This window comes from Corylus avellana, chromosome ca11, assembly GCF_901000735.1.
Source record: "Corylus avellana chromosome ca11, CavTom2PMs-1.0".
NCBI classification, from domain to species: Eukaryota; Viridiplantae; Streptophyta; class Magnoliopsida; order Fagales; family Betulaceae; genus Corylus; species Corylus avellana.
Window position 1 is genome coordinate 3978003 of NC_081551.1, and position 26429 is coordinate 4004431.

Sequence of the window (26429 nt, forward strand, 5' to 3'; positions counted from 1 at the left end):
TGTTTGCAAAAGACGCATATGTTCAAGGAAGATAAGTGAAGTTTTTCCTAATTTTTTATTTATAAATAAGGGTAAATTTGAAATTTTTAAGAATTTTGGGGTTATAAAGGTCTTTTATTCATTTGACCATTTGATTTAACTGCAAAATCCTAATAGAAGGGAGAAAGTGAAAGGAAATTGAAAGTTGATATATCAAAGTGAGAGTTTTTAAACAATGGAAGATATTTGCAATAAGCTCGAAAGTGTAGAAGGGGTAAGTGAAGTTTCTTCTAAAATTTTTAATTTTATCTCACCAAAATTTAAATGCTATTCCGCCCCCTCGTTGCAATTGCAAAACAAATTAGAAATAAGAGAAATTGGGGGAGGGTTTTGAACTTTTGTTTGGATAGTTTGATGAAGACACGGTTTCAGATTTTCATGTGGCAATTTTTGTTGGAGGGTGAATTTTGAGGAAACACGGTTTCTAGTTTCTAGTTTCTTCTAGTTTCTACCAAGTCAGCGATGTCATCCCTAGCGTGAAAAAATGAGGGTCCACCTTCTGGAGACTTTTCTTGCGCAAATAAAATAAGAGAAATTGGGGGAGGGTTTTGAAATTTTTTTTTTTTTGGAGGGGATGGTTTGCGAAGACACGGTTTGTGGCAATTTTTTTTGGAGGGGAATATTTTGAGGAAACACGGTTTCTAGTTTCTGCCACGTCAGCGATGTCATCCTGGCGTGAAAAAATCGGTGTCCACCTCCTTGGCGCAAATGTTAGGGATTCAAATCCTACTCCTCTGGGACCTTTCATTTAAAACCAACGGTTCAGATCATGCTACAGTATTTATTTATTATTATTTTTATAAAAAAATTCATATTTAACCCTTAATTCTTGAAAGAGAGGTTAATAACAATTAAAAGAAAATAGAGAAATAATAAAAAGAATAAAGTTCACTACTTTTAAATTACAACTTAATTGACAATGTCGTTCATCAACTTTTAATTGTAACTCCCAAGACCAGTAAAAAGAAAAAAAAAAATTATCCTAAATATTTGTTAATAAGATAAAAAATTATCCTAAATATTTTTTTTTTTTTACAATTTGATAATAATTTGAGAAGAGTATATGAATTAAAAATTACTTAATTAAAAGAAAAATTACTGAATTAAAAAAAAAAAAAATGTAGGAATAAAATAGAATAAATAGCAGTAAGAAAAGTCGTTAAAGTTGAAACTTTTACTTTGTTCATGCTCCTGCCATTGACGGCTTCTACGTCAAAACGAACTGGAAAGTCTTTAACATTCCTTCTTTCTACTATCTTTCATGAACTTCAGTAATGACAAGAACTTGTTTGTGAATCGTCGGTGTCTCAATTCCACTTCCCACCTCTGTTTCCTCTGTAGGTTGCTCATCGTAGCCTCTAAAATCTCTCACTTTTTTTTTGGTGGCAATCTACCCTCATTCTTGATCACAAATCCTCTATTATCATAGATACTTTTCTAGGCCACCACTTTTCATATCAAAGAACCATCTGTCAATTGTACTAGTATTTATGGTGAATGGGTTCGAGTACTGAGTTGGAGTGAGTAACCCAGAACGAGTTCATGGCGGAGAGCAGGCGCTATGGCCTTGGTGACCAACCAGGTGAGGATTTTGTTGATTCTCGTATTTTGCTTCAAGTGGAATCGTGGGTGTTTTAGGTGTTTCCTTTTTCTTTTCTTTTTTCTTCCTTTTTCTACCTTTTAGATTATATATTATGTATATTTTTTCATGAGGTTTTGATGCTTTTATGATATTCAGTAGGAAATGTTTGTAATATTTTGTGTTTGGGGGAGCTTTGCATTTGGTATTTATTTTGATGAATACTATAGCTCTTGGTGAATTTCTACTGTTAACTATTTATAGGATCCTTATGTGCTGGGTTGCGAATGAGTAGAAATTTTCAAGTGTTAAATTTGGAGGAGAAGATGGAACATTTATCTACTCAAATTATTTTTTTAATGGAATACGTGCATATAATGCATTGGTGCATGCCCATAACCGAGCTTAATTAGATTCAAAACCCATTTTCAGTCACTTTGCTCTCTTAAAATGCCTGCTTTTTGGATGGACAAGCATACACTCAACATATGACATTTGGTGTGAACGAATTTGCATAAATTTGACGCTTTAAGTAGTATTTTGTGTAAAATTATTGTATACTTGTTAGTTTGATGTCAGCCGTACATGTGATGGCTTCCAAGGATCAAATTAATCGTACAGATCTTCTGTTAATGTGATTTGGTGGAATGCAGATATGGAGCAAGTACACATAGAAGCACAACATCGATGGCTACGCCCAGCTGAAATATGTGAAATTCTTCGAAATTATAAGAAGTTTCATATTGCCCCAAAACCTGCAAATGTGCCAGAAAGTACGACTCCTTCCTGCATTGCTTTTGTTTGATATCATGCACAATAATGGTTACAAGTTACTTCTACCAGATAATAGCAGCTATCTCAATGATATTATCGACTCAGTTTTCTTTTTACATAAGCTAATTATTTAACCTCCCTGTTGTATTTAAAAAAAAAAAAAAACTGAGATCAAGTTTCTTTTGCAATTGGTTTAATTGATGATAAGTCATCAACACTTGTGAGGCTAATCAGTTGTTTGGTATCATATCCGAGATATCATGTATATTGTATAGTATACCTTTTATTACCAAATTGTACTAGCTAGTTATCTGAACCAATCTGTTTCAGAATTCTTATATATGGAGCCTATTTTCTCATTCTTCTGCTACTTACTGATATGATCGTAATTATTTGATATTGTCTGGTGTCATGTTAGAGTCCAATAAGAAGTATATCTCCGTAGATTTTATAGTCCCAATAAATAGTTATATTCATTCCTTATTAGAGTCATTAGAGTCGTCCAATTAGGTCTATTATGTAATCAATGGTATAGTGTTTCTCTATTTAAAGGAGAATTATCAATAACAAAGGATGAGTTGATTATTATTTTATAATACAGTTTATTGTATTTTGGAGGTCAAGGCTCCCTCAAAGTAGCCATTGGAGATAACGGCTCTCTCGAAGTAGCCGATTTATCCTTTCCTATATATGTTTTATTATTAGTTGGTTCGCATCACTTACTATATCCAATTTTCTCTCATTGCCTATAACAGTTAAAATTGAGAAATTCTATTCACGTACACATTATTTACCCACCTATTATTATATGTATTACCCTTTTTTTATGAATAATTATTCAATGTATAACATGTAGTCTTCCAAATTCCCAATATGATGAATGCTGGTTTCTCTGACCCAGGCCTGGAGTATGTTACCATGAGTTTTAACTCCTAAGCTAGGTGGCACCTATCACTGAAAAGCAGAAAATTATTTTTAAAATTATTTCTGATGCATATGGTATCGATTTCTGTGTTCTCATTCAATCCTCTGGACTTTGTTTCTCCCTTCGCCTGTTCAGCTTTCAAAGGATTGCAGTAAAAGAAATCAAACAAGCTAAAGGAATGAAGAAAAGGATCTTGCATTCGATGGTTTGTACTGTGATACAGCAGACTATATGTTCAGTCTGTAAATGAGAACTAAAGATGGAATATAAGAAAGTATACAGTAAGGCAATCCCTGATTTGTGAGATTGTCAATCACCATTAATCCTTACACAGTAATCAAGTGTGTCCTTGTAAACCATAGACTCCATTACTGTCTTGACAGGCTGATATTCTTCTTTCCTTCTTTGTGCCATTGACTGTTATACGGTCTTGGTTCCATGAATCCTTAGCTGCTATGATTTCCTTATCTTCATGATCAACAGCTACACTTTCCTTTTCTCCACGATCAGCTGTACATTCAGGCTTTGCGGAGATTGCTGCATGATAAATGTTTTCCTTATCTTCATGACCAGCAGCTATACCATGTGTTCTAACATGCAGTACATTATTGATTTGTTTCACCTTTAAGTTCTTATGGCTTATTTAGAATGCTCTATTGTTGAATTTAGAAACATTTCTCTTCCTTACTAAGCCATATAATTTATTCTCCTCTTTTTTCTTCTTTTCTCTGGATGAACTTAGTAGTTTTCTCTGGTTTAGAGAGCAAGAAGAGCATGTACTTTATGTTAGCTCATAAATAACAAAATTTCTTGCAGTTGTAGGTATATTTTAAACCATCATCTACTCTGAAAATGAGGCACTTCTTGAACAATTTTTTTTCCTTAATTTTTCAAAATTAAGTATATACTTCTAAACATATCTTCACCAGACATGTATTTCCAATTTCAGGTGGTTCACTTTTTCTTTTTGATCGGAAGGTGCTGAGATACTTCAGAAAAGATGGCCATAACTGGAGGAAGAGAAATGGAAAGATGGAGAAGGAAGCTCATTTGATGCTCAAGGTAAGCATCAGGCATGATGCTTGATTAAAGACATTTAAATCATGCTGATGTGTGCTGTTCACTGAATAATATGGTTTTTTGTTTCATTCTCATTTAGGGAGAGACATATGTTAAAAGATTCTTTCTGCTTTCATATTAACTGTGTAGAGACTTGCTTTCAGGTTGGAGGAAGTTATGTGGACTGCTACTATGCCTATGGTGAAAAAAATGAAAATTTTCAAAGACGCAGTTATTGGATGCGTCAAGAGTGAGTGTGTAAATAGTTATTTGCATGGTGTTTACTGAAGATTTTGTTTGAATAATTTGCGTTATATGTTCTCTATGCGTATATCTGTTAGGGAGAGAAGTACATCGGGAGTCCAATAAGAGTAAGTTAATATACATATTATAAAACTACTTCTAATCCAAAAGCCTAAGCTAATGGGCTTAGGTTCACTTAAGTATATTAACTACTATTTTTCTTTATATTTTCTTAATGTAGGACACAAACCTCACAAGTACACTCACAACAAATCTCCCCCTCACTTGTGAGTCTCTTCCACGTTGACCATACACTCTCTCAAGTGTGAGTCCTTTACACAAGAGTGTCACACGTACTCCAAGTGCCACCGCACTCTTTTTATCAAAGTCAAACCAAACGAATCAAACCTAGACACTCGTATCAGAAGCAGAAGCTAACCATAGCTTTTATACCAATTGTTAGGGAGAGAAGCACTGCGGGAGTCCAACTTATATAAGTAAATATACATATTAGGACACTACTTCTTGCCCAAAAGCCTAAGCTAATGGGTTTGGGTCCACTTAAGTATATTAACTACTCTTTCTCTTTATACAATTTTCAATGTATATACAAACCTCACAAATGCACTCACAACAATATCCTTGTTCATCATGAAAAACTAGATGTTTGTAAATATTAATCTTCTATGTTATGTTATTTGAAGGGTAATTAAAGTTTTTTTTTTTTTTTTTTAAGTAATTCAATCTCATTAGAAAGCGCAAAGGGGGACAACCCTCAATTGATCTTAGAATATCAGGCTTGTTTTAATCTTTGGGATATGTTTAAAGTCTACTATTAAGCATGGAGACTAACATTTTATTTTAGAAAAAGTTGGAACATTTGTTGCATCTGATTTTGAGATTTTTTTTTTTTTTTGGACTTCCAATGAGTTGATTCTTTTTCTTGTTATCTTTCTGGCCTTGCAACGAATTGATTGTTCAATGAACAAAAATGTAAGGTCCCCTGCTGTGCCTCTCCCTCACACCACACACGTACACATAAAGAACAAGCAGATGCACTATACCTATGGAAATTTTTTTTTTTCTTTCCTATTTTCATGTTTGATGTGATTTGAGATGGAAAAAGGGAGAAAAATGAGAAAGTAGAAATCAATTATTAATTTATAATAGAGAAATGATCAAAATCATTCTCCATGCCATCTTTTATCATCAAATAGGCCTTGTCAATATATAGACATTGCAACAAGGTGGATTCTTTCCAGTAAACTAGCCTCCAAATCACTCTTAACATGTATAAACACTAATAAAGTAAGGCTGAGAATCAAGGAAATTTGTGTAAATTCCTTAAATAATTGAAGTTATCCAAATACTACCAAAGTCAACCATAAATTTCTGATAGACACCCTAGGACCTTTACTCCCCTTAAACATCTTCTAGTTCACCGGAAGTCATGCTTCAAGTAGCAAGTTGGATTCTTCTTCACATTCAAGCGGAAATCAAAAACTCTGTAAGCCGAAACAGGAGAAATGCAAAAACAGCAAGGTCTCCATGCTAGAAACCCTCTTTGCTCTCAATAAAAAAATAAAAAAGGGACAGCTCTGTTCCCAACACTTGAAAAAAGAAAAAGAATTAAACTCGAGAAATCTTACAATATATATTGAGCTTAAACAAGAAAAGGACGAAGACCGTTGGTGATTTTTATTTTTGTTTTCTGTTATTCCTTTTGGCTTTCCCCTCATTTATTGCTACCTCCAGAGAAGATACTCTACCATGCCTCTCCATGTTACTATTTCTTTTTAGTTTGCTCTAGATATTAGTGCTCCTTCAACTTAAGGGTATGTGATGATAGCAATATCTTCAGCTCTAGTTATCAACCTTGTGCAGTTGTTATTCTTATTCGTTCAAAACGCAATAAGACTTGCTGAAATAATTTTCAATTTTGTTTCTTACAGTTTCTATTCTTGTGGTTTGGGGTCTTTCTTTTGTTGCTTACCTAATTCTTTTGTTGCTTACCTAATTCACCACTACTGTAGGGATCTCTCACACATAGTTCTTGTCCACTATCGGGAAGTAAAGGTAACACTTTATCCCTTTAAACTCTAATGTTGTTTGCACAATTTGTCATAGATGGATAAACCGTAAGAATAGTGGTTTCTTGTTGGCATTATTAACTTAATTATTTTCATAGTATTTAAAAGATTGTTCTAATAGAAATATATTATATTTTCCATTACATAGCTGCTTTGATTTGTGGTTGTCATTGGTATATTTGTGTTTATGGTCGTATTCGAACTTTCACTACTAGTGACCCTTGTAAAGCCCTAGCTTTTCAATGATATGAGGTTCTTAGGTAATACAAAGTAATTTTTGAAATATTGGACTTTGGTCTTTGTCGTGGTAAAAACCAAGGACGTGAATTTAAGATTTGCACTTGTAGAAGTACTTCTCACAACCAAGTTACAATAGATGGAGTTAGTACTGGACTTGGTGCTTAAGTCATGCATTCCATTCTTAGATTCATGATTTTAATGTTGTGATATCGGATGCTGATGTATTTTTTGTCATATTTGGTATTATTGGTGTTTTATGCTCGTTTTTCTGTAGTTCAGCTCTGATGCTCCTTATAAATTTTTCCATTCTGAAGCTGATTTTAGTCCCTTGATTATTTCTATGTTGTATTAGATTTTTATCTGTCTATAAGTCTCTGTACTTTTGGTTTTGATTTTTTTCTATATTTTCCAACTTGATCAGGGCAATAGGACAAATTTGAACCGCATTAGAGAGACAGAAGAAGCTATTCTAAATTCCCAAGAAACTGAAGATTTATTACCGAATTTTGAGATTGATAGCTCTGCGTCTTGTAGTATTCATCCAAATACTTCCCAAGTGCCTTCACAAACTACGGATACAACAAGCCTTAACAGTGCTCAGGCATCAGAATATAAAGACGCTGAATCAGGTAGATTGTTATACATGCCTGATTGATTATAAACTCTTGATGTTACTTCATAGAGACAATTTTATATGGATTTGAGGATGGTGTATGTCTTGAGTGTTCATTGTCAGTCCATTCTAAATTTTCTTTAATTATATTCGTGCAACTTAACATGATATATGCAGCATATAATCAGCAAGCAAGATTTGGATTCCACTCTTTCCTGGACTTACAACAGTCCATGGTGGAGCAGACTAATACTGGACTCACTGATCCACAATTTCCTGCATCAGTTTCAAGTAAGTTGTTTACTTTGTTCTATTCTATCTATTTTAATCATCGATCATATCAGTGAATTTTGATATTACTAATTGCTATCTGACATGGCATACCAACTTCATTGTAATACTCTAAAACTTTTAACAGATGATTATCAAGGAAAATCTTCAGCCATTTCTGGGGTAGATTTTGTTTCACTCACTCAAGCAGATAAAGCAAAAGAGAGTAATAATGCTGGATTAAAAGACCTCGATTTTGCGTCTTGGGAGGATGTCTTCGAAAATGGTACTTCTGGCAGTGAAACTGTGCCTCTTCAGCCACCATTTCTGGAAAGGCGCCCACAGGCCCAAGAAGAGTGGAAGGTACAAAGTTATTTACAATTTATAGAATATATCATTGGCATCAAATATGTATATTTTGGTAAAAAACTTTTGGAATCATAAACATTTCATGGTGATTGTTTTTGAGGGTTACAGTAAATTTGGAAAATTGTTGCTTTTATGTTACAAGCTGAACTACTGAGCTTCAAATAGAGATATATAAGGATGGCATTTTGTGTTACTGCTCAAAATAAATTTACAACTTCTAAATTCTTGTTTCCAAGGTACTATAGTTACTTCCAATTGACAACAACAAATATGCTGTGGATGCAAGTAATTCTGATTTGTTTATTCATAAATATTGTATGGAAGGAATGAGCTAGCTCAAGAGAAAATTTCCCATCTTCTGGTTGTAAATTGTGGTGATGAGGACCTCACCTAGCCACACCCTCTCCCCTCCCAAAAAAACAAAATGATGCCACCTTGCGATCGAGACATAAAGTTGCATTATCATAGTGTAGCTGCTATTAGTTAATAATGATGTTGTGGTTGCAGATGTGAAAGTTCTCACATGTAACTTGATTTCCTGAAATTGTTGTTGTATGTGCGGTAGTTGCATTTTAACTAACAGAGTACATAATTCTTTATAAGCTGGTTTAAGAGTTGTAGGGCCATTAGCTGCTGTTTTCATGTCGACTCCTATTAATTGTGTCCAGGATTTACTTTGTCTTACAAACAGACTTCTGAAGGCAAGAGGCCCTTGGATCAGGATGTGCATATGGAATCAGTGTATGGTGTCGTTTCTAGGCTTCATGAACAAGATGTTAATAAGGTCAATGTACTCAATTGTCTGGAGCCGTGTTTAGTAGCTACTGATCAGCAAGAAAACTTTCCTATGCAAGATAACCTTCAAGGACAGCTTCCAAATGCAGAACACGGTTTTTATCTGGATTCAGGTCAAGAGAGCAAGGTGACTTTAGAGGGAAAAACCAACAACTCTTTTACAAAAATACCTGTGTTAGATGGCTCTCTAGCAGAAGAAGGCACTTTCAACAGATGGATGAGTAAGGAACTTGGAGACGTAAATGAGTCACATATGCAGTCCAGTTCTGGGGCCTATTGGGATAGTGTTGAAGGTGAAAGTAGGGTCGATGAATCCAGTATTTCTCCTCAGGTGCACTTGGATAATTATACTCTTGGTCCCTCTCTATCCCAGGACCAGCTTTTCAGCATTATTGATTTCTCACCAAATTGGGCATATGAAGGCTCTGAAATTAAGGTACCTTGGATTTGATCTTCCTTCTGGGCTGCAGTTATATCAACTAAGCTTTCAAATGTGTCATCTGTCTGCTAAACGTTAATATACAAACCCAGTCTTATTTATCAATTCTGGTCTAGTGATATTTAATTTTTTCTCTTTTATCCCACAACTTATACAGGTCCTGATTAAGGGAAGGTTCTTGAAGAATCAACAAGAAGCAGAAAATTGTGAGTGGTCATGCATGTTTGGGGAAGTGGAAGTTCCTGCTGAGGTTATCACTGATGGTGTTTTACGATGTTGTACTCCCATTCATAAGGCTGCAACGGTTCCTTTTTATGTGACACGTTCCAATAGGTTAGCATGTAGTGAAGTGCGAGAATTTGAATACCGATTCAAAACTGTTAAAGATGTGGATATTATAGATAATTATAGTGACGGTGGAAATGAAATTCTTCAGAAGCGATTTGGAAAACTATTGTGTCTGAGCTCTGCCTGCCCTCCTAATTCTGATTACATCAGTCTGAGTGAGGAATCCCAATTAATTAATTGGAATAAAATCAGTTCATTGCTAAAAGAGGACGGTGATGAATGGCATCAAATGTTAGAGCTTGCTTCTGAGAAGGATTATTCTCCTGAAAGAGTACAGGAGAAGCTGCTTGAAAAGCTACCAAAGGAGAAGTTGCATAAATGGCTCCAGCAGAAAGTAGCAGAAGGTGGAAAAGGCCCCTCTGTATTGGATAAGGATGGGCAAGGTGTGCTACATTTTGCAGCTGCTCTTGGCTATGATTGGGCCCTACAAGCCACAATACTTGCAGGTGTAAGTGTCAATTTCCGTGATAAGAATGGATGTACTGCACTTCATTGGGCGGCATTTTTTGGCAGGTGAGCACTTAAAAGTTTCTTGCTTGTTTCTTTGTGGTAAGCTTTGCCTTTGTGTACTTCCGTCTATTCTTTCTGCCTCCACCTTCCGCTGTAGGACATGACATTCTAGGCTGAATCTCATATGAGAGATATGTGGAAACTATCTCGTATCATACGTGATTATATAACGAGAAAACTACCTATGCTATGAAATCTTTCTCTGTACATAGAGAGGGAAATTAAATTTGATAGACATCTGATTTAAGTTAAAGTATACCTTACGAGGCAGTGATAAACCTGAACGGCAAGTGATAGTCCTTTAGAATTTTTCATCAAATGTTAACACTCATTATGAACTTTTTCTTTTTTTCTTATGAACTTTTTTTTTTTTCTTCTCCTTTCAAGTTAACTTCTTCTTTGAACTTGCTTTACCAGAGAGCGCACGGTTGCTTCCCTTATCTCTCTCGGTGCAGCTCCTGGTGTAATAACTGATCCATGTGCCAAGTATCGTTCAGGCAGAACACCTGCTGACCTAGCTTCTGCTAATGGACATAAAGGAATCGCTGGTTATCTTGCAGAATCTGCTCTGAGTGCCCACCTTTCATCTCTTAAGTTGGACACCAAGGATGGTGATGCTGCAGATATCATGATCTGATCCCCACACCAAGGATTATAAAGCAGATTTTGCTAAGATTCTCTGTACTGTTCCCTCCGAGGTGGCGGTGGGAGAGGCATAGATGACCCCCCAGGACGTATCTCATCTTTTCTTTTACTATCATGATCTGATCCCACAGCCCGTTGTTGTCTGGGCAATTTGTGTTGTGACCTGACCTGACTGTTATTTATTTTGTTTTAATGCAATATATGTTTTTTTTTTTTTTTTTTTTTTTTTTTTTTTTTATAAGTACATTACAAACCCGCAAAACTACAACAAACAAACAGAAAGATTATGTTCCTCTCCGCTAACAATCGTAGAAGAATTGAAAGGGGAAGAGGAAAAGGGAATGCTGCCAGAGTGAGATCTGGCTGCGACCCAACGTGCCAAATAGTCGGCACTGAAGTTTGCACTTCGGTGAACCTTTCTAGCTTCCCAAGAGGAAGCAAAGGGAATAGAGTCTAAAATATCAGAGATGACAGAAGAGATACTCCAGTCTGGAGAAGAATCTAAATGACGAAGAGCTAGAATAACCACTTCAGAATCTCCTTCTAGTATAAAACGATCAAGACGAAGCGAAGATGCTAAGGAAACCGCAAGACGGGCTGCCAAGGCTTCTCCCAAATTTGGAGAGCATGATGGACTGATCTGGGAGATCATTGCAATAATATGGCCTTTAGAATCACGACAAACTGCTGCCTGACATGAGAAAGAGTCCCGGATGACAGTATCAAAATTAATCTTGAACCAGAGATTTGGAGGGGTAATCCAATTTTCTGTTGAAACCTGTGTATCTGGATGCCAAGCTTGATAATGCTCGAGTGAGATTTTATTAATATGAGCTGAGACATTACGAACATCAAAGACAGAATTGTCATGAAAAGCTTTGTTTCTGTAGAACCATAAGATGTCACATGCCACAGAGGCAAAGATTTGGAACTTATGACAGTCCTCTCTAGGGATACCGAGATATCTGCCTGGAGAAATAATCAAATTTATCCATTCCTCCATTGAAGAGAAATTGAAAGCTGTCGAGTCCAAAGGCCAGAAAGAATTTCGCCAGACAACACGAGCAAAAACACATTTGAAAAATAAATGATGCATGGAATCTGTGGCCACTTTACAAAGAGGACAAGAAGTATCAGCAATGGAAGGAAACAATTGACTTAATCTCTCCTTAGTCGGAAGAATATTCCAAGCTATTTTCCACAAAAACAATTGGAGCCTGTCATTGATATTAAGCTTCCATAAAGATTTCCAACAAATAGAGGAAGGATCTATATTGGAAAAGCAGTCAGAAATAAAATGATAGGCTGATGAAGTCGAGAAACATCCTGAAGTGGAAGGAGTCCATATATACTTTGTCTCGGGATCTGATGAAATGCGAATTTTAAGAATTTCATGAGCTGAAACAGGATCAAACAAAGCATGAATGGAAGAAAACTTCCAATTACAGGAAAAAGGATTAATAAGATCCTTAATTTGAAGAGATGGCAGATTGCGATTGTTGGGGAATTTGGGCATAGGCTTGAAAGAAGGAATAGTAGGGATCCAATTTGAAGACCAGATAGAATTGGAAGATGACCTTGAAACCTTTAAACAAGCTCCCACTGAAATATACGGTTTAATTTTTTGAATACCTTTCCAGAACCAGGAGGCAGAAGAGGGATTGGGGGAGGAAACAAAATTCCCATACTTGATATATTTATTCTGAAGTTGCTTTACCCAGAGACAATCAGAGTTTGAGAGCAATTTCCATCCCAGCTTGGCTAATAGAGACAAATTAAAAGCATGCATACGACGAAATCCAAGACCTCCTACATTTTTTGGAAGACAAATAGAGCTCCATGATTTCAATGAGAGATTTTTTGCTTTATCCTTTGGAAACCCCCACCAAAAGTTTTTGAAAGACCTATCAAGGGAAGCAGACAAAGAGGCAGGAAGAAGAAAAGTGCTCATAGCATAAGAAGGAATTGTAGCTGCAATCGATTTAATTAGCACTGAGCGTCCAGCTTGAGACAAAGTTTTAGCTCGCCAACCCTCTATCTTGCCAGAAACTTTATCTAAGATATCCTGAAAAGCTGCCTTTTTGGATCTACCAAAGAAGAGAGGAAGACCAAGGTATTTAGAAGTAGCCGAAGCCGATTTGTATGGGAATATTCCCTGGATACTGGTGATAGTGGAGGCAGCAGTGTTTTTGCTAAAGTGGACCGAAGATTTAGAACTATTGATAGCCTGTCCAGACCAAAGGCAGTATTTATCCAAGCATGATTTGATAATAACTGCTTCTGCAGAAGTGGCTTTAGCAAAAACAATAAGATCATCCGCAAACAAGAGATGCGTAATTGGGGAGCAATTACGAGCAATTTTGATTCCTTTAAGAAGATCATGAGATTCTTGGCGAAGGAGAAGCCGAGAGATGACTTCTGTGCCAAGAATAAATAAAAAGGGGGATAAGGGGTCCCCTTGACGAAGCCCTCTGGCTGGGCTGAAAAGACCAAATGGGCTTCCATTGATGAGAATGGAGAATGAGGGAGAAGTAATGCAGATTCGAATCCAGTTGATCCAAGTAGAATTAAACCCAAGCTTTGCTAGAATATCTAGAAGAAATTTCCATTCCATTCGATCAAAGGCTTTTTCCATATCAATTTTTATAGCCATAAGTCCACCTCGCCCTTTCTTAGAGTTGAGAGAGTAGAGAAGTTCATGAGCCAAAATAGTATTATCTTGAATATTCCTAGAAGGAACAAAGGCAGATTGATAAGGAGAAATGAAGAGATGAAGCAAACCTTTGAACCGATTGGCTAGGAGCTTGGAGATGATCTTGTAGATAATATTACACAAGCTAATAGGTCTAAATTGATCCACAGAAGATGCCTCCAATCGTTTGGGAATGAGAGCAATAAAAGTGTGATTTTGTTGTTTTAGGAGATGGTTTTTCCCAAAAAAATCCCATATGCTTGCAAGCACTACATCTTTCACCGTGCTCCAATATTTCTTATAAAAGAGTGCAGTAAACCCAGCAGGGCCAGGAGCTTTTGTGGAACCAATACTGGATAAGATAGAGAAAATCTCTTCTTCCGAAGGAATAGCACAGATAGTATCATTTTCCTCAGGAGAGATACAATTATCAAACAAAGATAATAAATCTTCATCTAAGGTAGGAACAGAAGATGAAAATAAATTCTTGAAATGAGAGGTAAAGCAATTACCAATATCAGATCTATCGGCAGTCCAGTTCCCAGAAGGCATTTTTAAGAAGTCAATAGCATTCCTCCGTCTTTTGATAATAGTTGAAGTATGGAAGAACTTCGTGTTCAAATCTTTACAAGTAAGCCAAAGTTCTCTAGATTTATTCATCCACAGAGATTCTTCTTGAATAAGCAGATCATCCAGAGTTTTCTGAAAATTTTCTTCTAAGTCACGAGATTGAGAAGAAGGAACAGACTGCTGAATGAAATCAAGTTGCTACAATGTCGAAGCAATCCGTTTTTGAATATTTCCGAAATGGGAAGAATTCCAAGCTTTGAGAGCTGCTTTGGTAGTTTTGAGTTTATTTGCTAGGATGAAGGGTGGAGAGCCAGTAGAATAGCGACTCCAAGCCTTAGAAATAACCGAACCACAAGAAGAATCATAGGTCCAAAATTCTTCAAACCTAAAAGGTCTAGGTAAGAATAAATTTGAAGGAGCTGTATCCAAGATGATTGGATTGTGATCAGAAGAATACGCAGGGAGATGCTGAACAGAGAAGTGAGGAAATAGATGAATCCAGTGAGAATTTGCAATTCCTCGATCAAGACGCTCCTTAATAAGTCTATGACCTTGTCGTTTATTAGACCAAGTGAAAGGATTACCAGAGAACCCTAGATCAATCATACCAAAAGAATCCAGAAAACTATGGAATGGGTCATTAGAGGAGCATGCATAAGGTCGTCCACCGTATTTTTCAGATTGAGATAAAATCATATTAAAGTCACCAATACACAGCCATGGCCCAATATAATCCTTACCCGCATCCATCAGAGAATTCCAGAAATCAGATATATTGTTATGTACAGAAGGACCATAAATACAAGAAAGCAACCAAGGAGAATTAAAAGGATCAGAGTAGCACCAAACATTTATTGTATTAACAGTAGTCGAAATACATTCTAGATTCATACCATGGCGCCAAGCTAACAAAAGCCCTCCCTTAGAGCCAGAGGGGGGAGCATGCACCATCAAATAAAAACCTAGTCTATTTAAGACCACAACAGCATCAGAAGGTTGAGCTTTAGTTTCAGACAAAAAAAGGATATCAGGAGAATGTATTCGAATCTTAACCCTTAAACTGCGAATTGCAGAGGCACGGGTTAACCCTCTACAATTCCATGCTAAGAACCTCATGCAGGAGGAGGAGGCCTCACCGGGCACTCCTCCAAAATCTCCAAGTCCTCTGGTGAATCATCAACATGAGCAGGGAATGAAAGATTATCCAGCTCACTTCCATATACATAGTCATTAAAAAGCCTGCGTCTTCCCCTAGATGCCCTGAAATACCAACGTGAAGGAGGAATCGAAGCTGCAGCCACAGAAGCTGTAGTGGGAATATTCCTTTCAGACATATTATTATGGGCTGAATCAGTCACTAAAGAAGCCACAAAAACATCCGGAGCAAAAGCCATGGCAGGCTGTGGCATAACATTCAACGTCTGGCCATGAGGCCCATGAAGAGGGCTAGTCATGAAATTATGGACAGATCCCTTTGGAGGAGTAGCATCTTTTAATTCAGTGAGAGATAATGCAGCAATTTCCAAATTAGAAAGAGATTCCAAGTAGGCTTGTTGTTCAATTCTAGATTTTTTCAGTTGTGCTAGGGGTATATCATCTTCATTGTAAACAAGTTTTGATTTCCCTTTAAGTCTAGGCAAGCTTTCAGTAGATATAGCAGCAGATGCACCTAAGGTAGATGGGTTGGTTGGATATGGAAGCTTTGATGGAGCTGAGGGGGAGAAGGAAAGAGCAGCACTGTGAGGACGAGTAAGAGAATAAGGCCGGAATCTAGATGGGTTATGGGATTTTGGTGGGGTTTTACGGGTGGTTTGAGGGCTGTTGGAGTGGGTTATTTGGTAAAACATGGGCTGTGTATGAGATTGATGGGCTGGAATTATAGGAGGTGTTAAATGAAAGGGTGGAGGTGGGCTTATGAGGCTTGGGTTGTCTGAATTTTGGGCCCATGAATTGAGAAAATTTTTAAAAAAGTCTGGTTTTGAGAATTGAGATGGAACCGTAGGTGTAAAAAGGTTTCCAGAAGTTTGAAAAGTTGATTCCAGCTGTTGGGTATTTGGTGAATATCCATATAAAAATGGAAGAAGATTTTTGGGATCATTAATGAGAGGGTAAGTACATGATGAGTCATGAGATTGCATGGGGAGATGAGTAGATTTACCTCTATCCAATAGCTGGCAGACCGACTGAGAGAGAGGAGAACTATTCCACGTTTGCTGCAATTTTTCTGGTTGAGAACAAACCAAAACAGTTGAGGACTCCACGTGTTGCTCAGTAAACTTGTTTGAGATGGCAACAGATAAATCTCTCTGGTTACTTGCTACGAGAGGCACTAACTGGCCTTGGTTTAAACATGAAGAATCCTGGATCAGAATAGGATCAATGATTCCAGAATTGTTTCCCACCGAAGCTGCTGAAGAAACTCCAGAGTCAGAATCTTCTGATGGCACCGAAGCAACCAACCTTGGGCTCACATACGAAGCAATTCGAAGAGGTCGATCATATTTATCGGGAGGGATCAATTTTTGAGGCGCAGGACAGACTCCCATCTTGTGCCCAATAAGCCCACATGAAACACAATAATCATCCAAACGCTCATATTTAAATGCAATCCAGTGAGATTTTTTCCCTGAACGGGGTATAAAGAAGCCCGGAGCAAGAGGCTTGGAAGTATTGATTTCAACCTTAAAGCGGATAACTTGACGACATATCAGTCCAGAAGAATTGTTGTTATCTAGCTCCAGAAGATTTCCAATTCCTTTGCCAATTTTGATTGCATTTTTTGTTGTCATATATTGATGAGGGAGATTGTGGACTTGCACCCAGAAAGAACAAAACAAAAGCTTCACTTCATCAATAGCCAAGACAGGAGACCAAGGTTGAAGGATCAACAGGGATCCTCGAACATTCCATGGTCCTTGGTTGATGATTCGTTTAAAGTGATCTTCAGTTGAAACTGTAAACAAAAACTTATTTGGAGCCAATACCTCCATAGAAAGAGGCGCTGCAAAACTCCAAACCGCAGATATGGTTTGACGAACATGATAAGTGTTAAGGGTTTTCAAAGCTAGGAGCTTACCTATGAACGCATAACCCTCCTGAGAAGAAGGATTACCATTATGAACCTCCAGTTGATCCGGAGTATCCCAGCCCAGTGCATCAGTTTCAGCAATGAGGGCTTGCAGAGCTTCCTGGGACATTAAAGAGTTTTCCATGGTAACGCAACAAACAAACAGTGAATTGTGAGATTTGATATGAAGAGTGGAAGTAATGAAGGATGGAGTAATATAGAACTGGAGAATAATATAATAGCAAGGTTAAAGGAAATAGAATAGAAGAAAAAGTAGACGAAGCCTTAAGGATTTCTGATCATAACGAAAAGGAGGTGAAGCTCTGGTGAAAGAGCGAGTGTTTTCTCTCTAGACGAGAGCAGTTTTGATGTTGGCTGGAGTTTATCCTGTATGATGATTAAAGTTAATAGAGGATTAAGCCGATTGGCTTGAGCACGTGGAGTGAATTGGTCAAAATCAGAAGAATCCTATAAGGTGATAGGGAAGCTTTGGATTTTAAATCAGAAATTGACATGATCTTAAATTCACGTAACCCTAGTTAGTTGATTGGGTCACTTGTAAAGAGAAAGGGAGAGAAAAGCTAAAAGAATGAAAAAAAAAAGGAGATGAAAAAGTCATTGTGGCAACTTGCGTAGCTTTGAATCATTTTTTTTTTTCTTTGGTGGTGGTTGGGAAGTAATACTTTAAGAGAGAGAATATACAAAGGTTCACGATATGGAGGTCCAATCCGAGATTATTGTTATTGTTATTATTATTATTATTTTGCATAGTTGAGATCAGAAGCGAAAACAAACTAGCGAGACGCAATAAAGAAAAAACAAAGTACTTAACTAAAAACCAAAGAGGGTAGCTAATCAAGAGGAAAATCTAAGTGGGTTGCATGAGTCTCACCTTCAATGGGGTGGCTCTAGCAAAGAGGATAGATCCATCTGATGACTCCAACTTAGCAATGAGTTTCACCTTCTTTGGTTTACCAACTAGCAAGAAAACTAATGAGACCAAAAGAGTATTAGAAATAAAAAGGACAATTCTCCAATTTGAGGTGATCGAGTTATGCTGCAGATTGAATATTACCGGGAGGGAGTCCCTTCCAAGGGCGGCCAGATTTTGACAAGTACAAAATTAAAGGCAAAATGGGCTGCATGAGTCTCACTTTCATTGGAGTCACAAGGAGAATGTAGAGGTGAAAAGACGGCTATCGTTAGTGAGTGGTTATTGGCTAAAACCACTAACCTTAACCGCCTAGACGGTTAACTGGTGGTTAGCGGTTAGTAACTTTAATAACTACCAACCGCTTTTTAAATGAAAAAATTAAATTAATTTTTGTTTTGTTTTTTTTTTTTTTTTTTCAAAAAAAAAACAAAAGATGTTTCTATGGTAATACGATAATATCATACTACATATGACATCGTTTCTAGATTTTTATATATATTTAAAATTTTAAATACAAAAAGGCCATCGTTTCATGTATATATATATATATATATATATATATATATATATATAGGCGGTTAACGGTTAGCAATTTTTCCTAACCACCTTTAAAAGCGGTTAGCAGTTAGCGGACGATTAATAACCGTCTGCCTTTTCATCACTAGGAGAACCCAATGTGGCTAAAGAAAAGTTGATGCAGCGTGACTTAGTGGGCTGCAGCGAAGAACATCAATAAGGAGCGGATAAATAACTCCAGATCTAGATTCTATCAAAGATCTAAGAATTCTTCTTGACAAAACTAGATACTCTCTAGGTTTTGAAGGAAAAGAGGAATAAATTCAACTCTGAGTATTCTCATTAATCAAAATCAATAATAAACAACAACTGTTTTCTCTGGAGGCTATGAGCATATATTTATAGCCCAAAACCCTAAACATAATAAAATATGACATAAATACCCCAAAAACCCTAAACCTAATAAAATAAGGAAATATTGACTCCAAAAACCCTAATCATACTAAAACAAGAAAATAAAGACGGCATAACCTAATAAAAATGCGGAATGTAACATAAACAGCTCCGTGTGCGATCGATCGCAGGTATAGTGCGATCGATCACACAACCAGGGGCTTGTTGCGCAAGTGTCTGGAAGTGCGCTCGATCGCACTTTCAGGGAACCTGCGATCTGCATCAAAAGTGGATGGACCCATCCGAGCAGCACTCAATGACTAATGGCCACATCCAGTGGCGGAACCAAAAATTTATTATTGTAGGGGCCAAATTAAAAATATAATAAACGCAATTTAAAATTTTAAAAAATGAATGTTTTTCAATTGCAACCATTAGGTTTCCACCACTAGAATTTTAGAATGATATTCTTTAGCAACCCTTTAAGATTTGAAGTTTCGTCATTAAAATCCAACGGTTTATTACTTTTTGAAATGTCAACTTATTTTCTTTTGAATAAATAGTTTTTAGTTTTGACGTTGTGATTCAAGAACCTAAATTTTTAAATTTAAATTACAATTACATAAGATACAAGCATTGATAAACAACAAATAAACAATCATAAAGTAGAAACAAACAAACACACACACCCACATGCATATATATATAACAGTAATCATGGAATAAATTATATACAGCGAAAGTATTTATTTGTTTGCTTTGATTATGAACGCTACCCAATTTTTTTTTTTTTTTTTTTTTTTTTTTAAAACATATATTTTTCGAAATTTTCTACAAGCTAATTTTATATGAATCTTATAATATTCTCTAAGTAGCAAATAGTGCTTGATAATGATGGGTTATGCAACCAAAATAATATATCATTTTTGCCTTATTTACTCACTAGAGAGAAGATGGTTACCAATAATTCAATAAAAAACTTTAGAGTAATTAAGAAAAAAATGATTTTCAAAAGACCAAGTGAGCCTCTATTTTAATGTGTAGATGCCATTTTCAAATTTTTCCTTAATTTAAAAAAAAAATAAATGAAAGGCTTGTGGGATCCACATCCCCCATAGGCTCAATGTGGCTCCGCCACTGGCCACGTCAAAATTAACTTTACGACAAAAGGAAATTCCAATCTTTAAGGTGAGTAAGGCTAAAAATGGAAATGTGCTTGGAAAAGAGTAAGCATTTGGGGATGCTTCATAGCCGATTTTTTTCCTTTTTTTACCGCACAAAAGAAATTATTTTGTTGCGAATGAACAAGTTATTGAGAAGTCCATACATAGAATCATAATTATTGACACGGACTTTTTTCCACAAAAAGTGAATTTTTTGTTACGAATGAAGCATTAGTGATGTGGATTATTCAAGAATCAATTGTTGTCATTTGGGACATATTCAACCAGTCTGTCCAATTAGAAAGTCATGTCATATCTTGTAATTTTGCAGAACAATCAAAACATTTTTTTTTTTTTTTTTCCAATTATAAACTTACAGAAGTTATGCAGTGGCAAAGACATTCTTAAAATAGAGGCCTTTCAGGTAATCATAGAGGTCTTTCAGGTGATCATAGACCACAGAAGAGAGAGCCCCCAAATGGGGCGGGCAACCACAAAAGTAAGCTGACTCTCTCTCTCTCTCTCTCTCTCCCTCTCCTACATTCCTCCCATTTGTAATCAGCAAATAAAACAGAAAAACCAAAATAAAACAAAACAAATAAATAAAAAACTTGTTCCTTATCCATCTTGTGTCTCCTTAAGAGAAGCAAACACTTTCCCTTTGGCAAAGCAAAAAAGAAAAAAAAAGACATACAATTGTACGTTGAGAAACACATGCATTCAAATTCAAAACCATTGCAGCGTTGAAGATTAAGACAGCAGGAAAGAATGGCGAATGAAGTGATAGTTGCCAACAAAACAGAAGACACAATCGTCTGCTATGCGCCGACCATGATAACAACAAACGGTGTATGGCAGGGCGACAACCCTTTGGATTACTCTCTGCCTCTCTTTATATTACAATTGACTTTGATCGTCGTTGCCACTCGTGTTCTGGTTTTTATCCTCAAACCCTTTCGCCAACCTCGTGTGATTTCAGAAATTCTGGTACGTTTTTATTTATTTATTTATCATATATCTAATATTTAATATTGCATTCTTTATTCTCAGATTAATTTCCTACAATGTCATAAAGTTTCAACTTGTTTTCTCTATTTGGTATTCTCTATGATCCCCACTTAAATGATACTAGAATATCTATTAGTTTATGGGAAAAATCATATTTAACCCTTAAGTTTTTATCCAATTTTGATTTATTCCTAAGATTCCTAATTTCAATAATAAAGTCCTTAAATTTTACTCAATTTTCAAATTAGTCCCTCTTTCACTTTACAATCAAAGTTAAGAATTTTATATTTGTTACATATGTCTCATTTAACATGTCAGTGTCCCATCTCCATTGCCCAATAACACAAATTCACTTAAATCGGGGGGAAAAAAAAATTCCATGTGTCTCACTTTACAATCAAAGTTAACAATTTTCTATCTGTTACATATGTCTCATTTAACATATCAGTGTCCCATCTCCATTGCCAAAGAACACAAATTCGCTTAAATAGGGGGAAAAAAAACATTCCATGTGTCTCATTTTACAGTCAAAGTTAATAATTTTCTATCTGTTACATATGTCTCATTTAACATATCAGTGTCCCATCTTCATTGCCAAAGAACACAAATTCGATTAAATAGGGGGAAAAAGAATTCCATGTGTCTCATTTTATAGTCAAAGTTAACAATTTTCTATCTGTTACATATGTCTCATTTAACATATCAGTGTCCCATCCCCGTTGAAAAATAACACAAATTCGCTTAAGTAGAGGGAAAAAAACCATTCCATTTCTATTTCAAGATATATTTTACCGAAAGTTTAATTAATTTAACTTTTAGGACAAATGATAATCTATTATAATATTAGAGTTGAGATGCTAATAATTTGATGCTTGATACTGTACCATAGGACTTAAACACATAAACCATGGTCTAGGATCCCGGTAGAAAGTTACAATTTCATCTGCAAAATCATATTTATTGTAATGTTTGTTAGGATGCATGCAGTTCAAAAGACGTGAAATATTTAATTAAAATGAGAAATGAATTATGGATTAAGGGTTCAAACTCAATACTTTCTGCTTTGTGAATTGTGAATTGTGGAAATGGGAAATGCATGCAGGGTGGAGTGATATTGGGTCCATCAGTGCTTGGAAGGAGCACTACATTTGCCAACACAGTATTTCCTTTAAGAAGTGTGATGGTGCTTGAGACAATGGCAAATGTGGGTCTCCTTTACTTCCTCTTCCTTGTCGGAGTAGAGATGGACATTTCAGTAATCCGGCGAACCGGAAAAAAGGCCTTGGCCATTGCTCTTTCCGGCATGGTCTTGCCCTTCCTCATTGGCGCCGCCTTTTCCTTCCTTCTCCACAAAAGAGATCAAAGCATGACACAAGGCACTTTCATCCTCTTCCTTGGAGTTGCTCTCTCTGTCACCGCATTCCCTGTGCTTGCTCGAATCCTCGCAGAGCTCAAGCTCATCAACCAAGAGCTCGGCAGGATTGCTATGTCGTCTGCTCTTGTAAACGACATGTGTGCTTGGATTCTCTTAGCTCTAGCCATTGCCTTGTCTGAGAACAAATCCAAGTCCCCCCTGGCTTCTCTCTGGGTGGTACTTTCAAGCGCAGGGTTTGTCGTCATCTGCATTTTCGTCATCCGGCCGGCGATCTCTTGGATGATTCGGAAAACCCCAGAGGGAGAAAACTTCAGTGAGTTCAATGTCTGTCTTATTCTAACAGGGGTTATGATCTCCGGCTTCCTTACAGACGCGATTGGAACACACTCTGTTTTTGGAGCTTTCATCTTTGGCTTGGTTATTCCAAATGGACCTCTTGGAGTTACTCTCATAGAAAAGCTTGAGGACTTTGTCTCGGGGCTTCTGCTCCCTCTCTTTTTCGCCATTAGCGGGCTCAAGACTAATATATCAACCATCAAGGATTCCTCCACCTGGGCAATTCTAATGCTTGTCATTGTTCTTTCCTGTGCCGGCAAGATTGCTGGAACTGTCGCTGTTGCTTTCTTTTATGACATGCCGATACGTGAAGGAATTACTCTTGGTTTGCTCATGAACACTAAAGGCCTTGTTGAAATGATTGTCCTCAATGTTGGGAAGGACCAAGAGGTACTCCCTTGTTCATTTCTACTATAAACATAAATTTTAGCTGTTCATATCGTTTAAGCATTTAAGCCATGTTTCAAAATTTAATGAAAAAAGTACCTTATTAAATTTCTGTCATATTTTTCTATGATGTTTCCGCACTTTTACAATCATACTTTTTAAAGTTTAAAAAGTTGTAATGTCAGGTATTCATTTTTAAAAACTTTAGAATATCATTCTTCATTAATGATTTTCTGTTAAATTTTTATAAGTTTCACGGGAGTATAAGGGACATTTCACATATTAACTGTTAAATTTAACCCTAAATCCTAACTATAGGAGTGACTTTGCAAAATTTTAAAATATGGGAACTTGATATTATAACTTTTTAAACTTTATGGGTATGATTGCAAAAATGCCAAAATATTAGGGAGGTGAGTGAAAGTTTCCCTTAATTTCTACAACTCCTAGTCTCTCTAACTTTCTCTATCTCTATTTAAGCACAAGAATGATGAAAACACATGCAATTACTTGCAGGTGCTAGATGATGAGGCATTTGCAATCATGGTGGTTGTGGCCGTAGTTATGACTGGAATCATCACGCCGATTGTAACAACAATTTACCGGCCAGCAAGAAAGTTCGTACCGTACAAACGGCGATCTATCCAAAGTTCAAAATCAGATGCGGAATTACGAGTACTTGTGTGCATTCACACCCCTCGAAATGTTCCAACCATCATCAATCTCCTCGAAGCTTCTTACCCGACCAAAAAATCGCCGATATGTGTCTATGTGCTCCACTTAGTTGAACTCACCGGCCGTGCATCCGCCATGCTCATAGTGCATAACACCCGGAAGTCCGGCCGACCGGCCCTCAACCGAACGCAAGCTCAATCCGACCACATCATCAATGCATTCGAGAACTATGAGCAGCATGCTGGTTGTGTCTCCGTCCAACCCCTCACAGCCATTTCCCCTTACTCCACAATGCATGAAGACATTTGCGGTTTAGCAGAAGACAAACGAGTCGCCTTCATAATCATCCCTTTCCACAAACAGCAAACTGTTGATGGTGGAATGGAAGCTACAAACCCGGCCTTCCGAATGGTAATATTAAATCGCTACTTATCCCCAAAATCTTAAGTTCATAGGAAGTGATGACTTTAGTCATTTAGGCCCGGCTTGGTTTGCGAAATAGACCCTTAGATAGACTAGTTAATCATAGGTATAGTTATTCCTGTGTTTAGTAGCACACTATTCCGGCGAATAGTTATTCCCATGGGACCATTAATTCTATACACACAGGATTAATTAAGCCACTCAAAATTGATTGGCTTATCTAATCCTTAAGGAATTGAATACATTTTTCAAAAATACCCATATAATTTTTTTTATTTTATTTTTTTAAAATTTAACTTAAAACAAAACAAAATGAAAAATAAAATGGGTAGCTTGACGACCCATTGGGGTGGTTGGCCACCCACATAAGAGGTCAGGGATGGCCGCACCACCCCTAGACGCCTTGTAGCCACCCCAAATTTGCTTTAGGGGTGGCCGTTACTTTTTCAGGTTTTTTATTTTTTATTTTTTTATAATATAAGTTTGAAAGAAAAAATAATATAGGTTTTTTCGTAGTTTTGATTCAATTCCAATTTTTGCATGGGTGTTGTTACCAAACTAAGGAATAGGAATATCTATGAGGAGTGCTAGACTTACAAACAAATTTTACAAAAAAACTTTTACAAACTGATGCAGTACAACATGATTAGGTTTTTCAAAATTTGAACTTATCTTATATCCAATCATGTTGTGCCATATCAGTATGTAAAAGTTTTTCTGTAAAATTTGTTTGTAAGCCTAGCATTCCTCAATATCTATTATATTCCACTCTTTTATTCCTAGTAGTAGCTATTCATTTTCTATTGGACTAGACATTCCGCGAACCAAACGAGGCCTTAATTTATATTATAACACTTTTCCTCATGTGTGGGCTTAAATGCCCATTCAATAAATAACTCCCCGTCACGTAGAATATTAAACTGAAATTGGGTGAATTGTGGAGTCAAGGTTCAAAACTCATAATTTTTTACTTTGTTACCATGTTAAATCACGACTTATCTCAAAATGATAAGTTGATAGGAATTGAAGGATTTAATTATTTAATTTATATTTTAACAGGTAAACCAAAATGTATTAGCAAATGCACCTTGCTCAGTTGGAGTTCTTGTTGACAGAGGCCTAAACGGTTCCACACGCTTAGCTCCAAACCAAGTTTCTCACAACGTTGTTGTACTGTTCTTTGGCGGACCAGACGACAGAGAAGCACTATCCTATGCATGGAGGATGTCTGAGCATCCAGGAATAAGCCTTACAGTAATGCGGTTCGTTCCCGGTGAAGATGCACACGAGCATCATGCGTTGCATCCCAGCGGTGACTTAAACGACCCCATGATGTTAGCGGTGGAAACAGACATGGAAAGAGAGAAGCAACTCGACGAAGAGCTAATAAACAATTTCAGGTTAAAAAACGGCAATGATGAATCCGTCGTTTACGTTGAGAAAGTGGTGAATAATGGGGAGGAGACAGTGGCGGTTATAAGGTCGATGGACAATGTTCATGACTTGTTTATTGTCGGGAGAGGACAAGGAATGATATCACCATTAACGGCGGGATTAACTGACTGGAGTGAGTGCCCGGAGTTGGGTGCAATAGGGGACTTGCTAGCTTCATCGGATTTTGCAGCCACGGTTTCCGTTTTAGTGGTGGAGCAGTATATTGGGATGGGACAGCAAGGGGACGTGGTCGGCACGCCGGATAGCTCGGAGCAGCCGAGTCAGCCTTTCAGCAATATTAATCAGCACATCAACCGGCGATCACCACCACCCAAGGGGCAAAATGTGTTTAGCCCATGATTCTATAGTTGGTCAGAAGCAGTAGTGCCTCAATGGCTCCTAGAAAGAAATACAAAGAAAGAGAGAAAAAAAGTTAGACCTGAATTACCGCAGGTTTTGAGAGAACCCTCCTTAAAACTCAAAAACTCTCAATTTACACCCCTGAACTTTCAATTTTA

At 36.8% G+C, this 26429-nt stretch overlaps 2 protein-coding genes and 1 pseudogene across 2 annotated transcripts; 2 read left to right on the forward strand and 1 right to left on the reverse strand.

Moving 5' to 3' along the window:
* Window positions 1–1440: 1440 nt before the first annotated feature.
* On the forward strand, window positions 1441–10954 carry LOC132165442 (calmodulin-binding transcription activator 3-like; annotated as a pseudogene).
* A 246-nt stretch (window positions 10955–11200) lies between these two features.
* LOC132165893 (uncharacterized) lies at window positions 11201–14950 on the reverse strand. The gene is made up of 2 exons (XM_059576591.1): window positions 14546–14950; window positions 11201–14398 (listed from the first exon to the last, which is right to left on the reverse strand). The coding sequence occupies exons 1-2, from the start codon at window positions 14948–14950 to the stop codon at window positions 11201–11203; spliced, it is 3603 nt and encodes a 1200-aa protein (XP_059432574.1).
* Window positions 14951–21041: 6091 nt separating this feature from the next.
* LOC132165894 (cation/H(+) antiporter 15-like) lies at window positions 21042–26271 on the forward strand. Its single transcript, XM_059576592.1, has 4 exons — window positions 21042–21260; window positions 22384–23382; window positions 23896–24465; window positions 25537–26271. The coding sequence occupies exons 1-4, from the start codon at window positions 21042–21044 to the stop codon at window positions 26269–26271; spliced, it is 2523 nt and encodes an 840-aa protein (XP_059432575.1).
* Window positions 26272–26429: the final 158 nt, after the last annotated feature.

What these genes read in the sequence shown, in the direction of transcription:
- LOC132165894 (XM_059576592.1), top strand. Translation starts at nt 21,042, where the DNA reads ATGGCGAATGAAGTGATAGTTGCCAACAAAACAGAAGACACAATCGTC. An exon ending in ATGTTGGGAAGGACCAAGAG is followed by an intron (nt 23,383 to 23,895) that starts GTACTCCCTTGT and finishes AATTACTTGCAG; the next exon opens with GTGCTAGATGATGAGGCATT. An exon ending in CAAACCCGGCCTTCCGAATG is followed by an intron (nt 24,466 to 25,536) that starts GTAATATTAAAT and finishes ATATTTTAACAG; the next exon opens with GTAAACCAAAATGTATTAGC.
- LOC132165893 (XM_059576591.1), bottom strand. Translation starts at nt 14,950, where the DNA reads ATGGATGCGGGTAAGGATTATATTGGGCCATGGCTGTGTATTGGTGAC. An exon ending in ATGATTCTTCTTGTGGTTCG is followed by an intron (nt 14,399 to 14,545) that starts GTTATTTCTAAG and finishes TCGACATTGTAG; the next exon opens with CAACTTGATTTCATTCAGCA.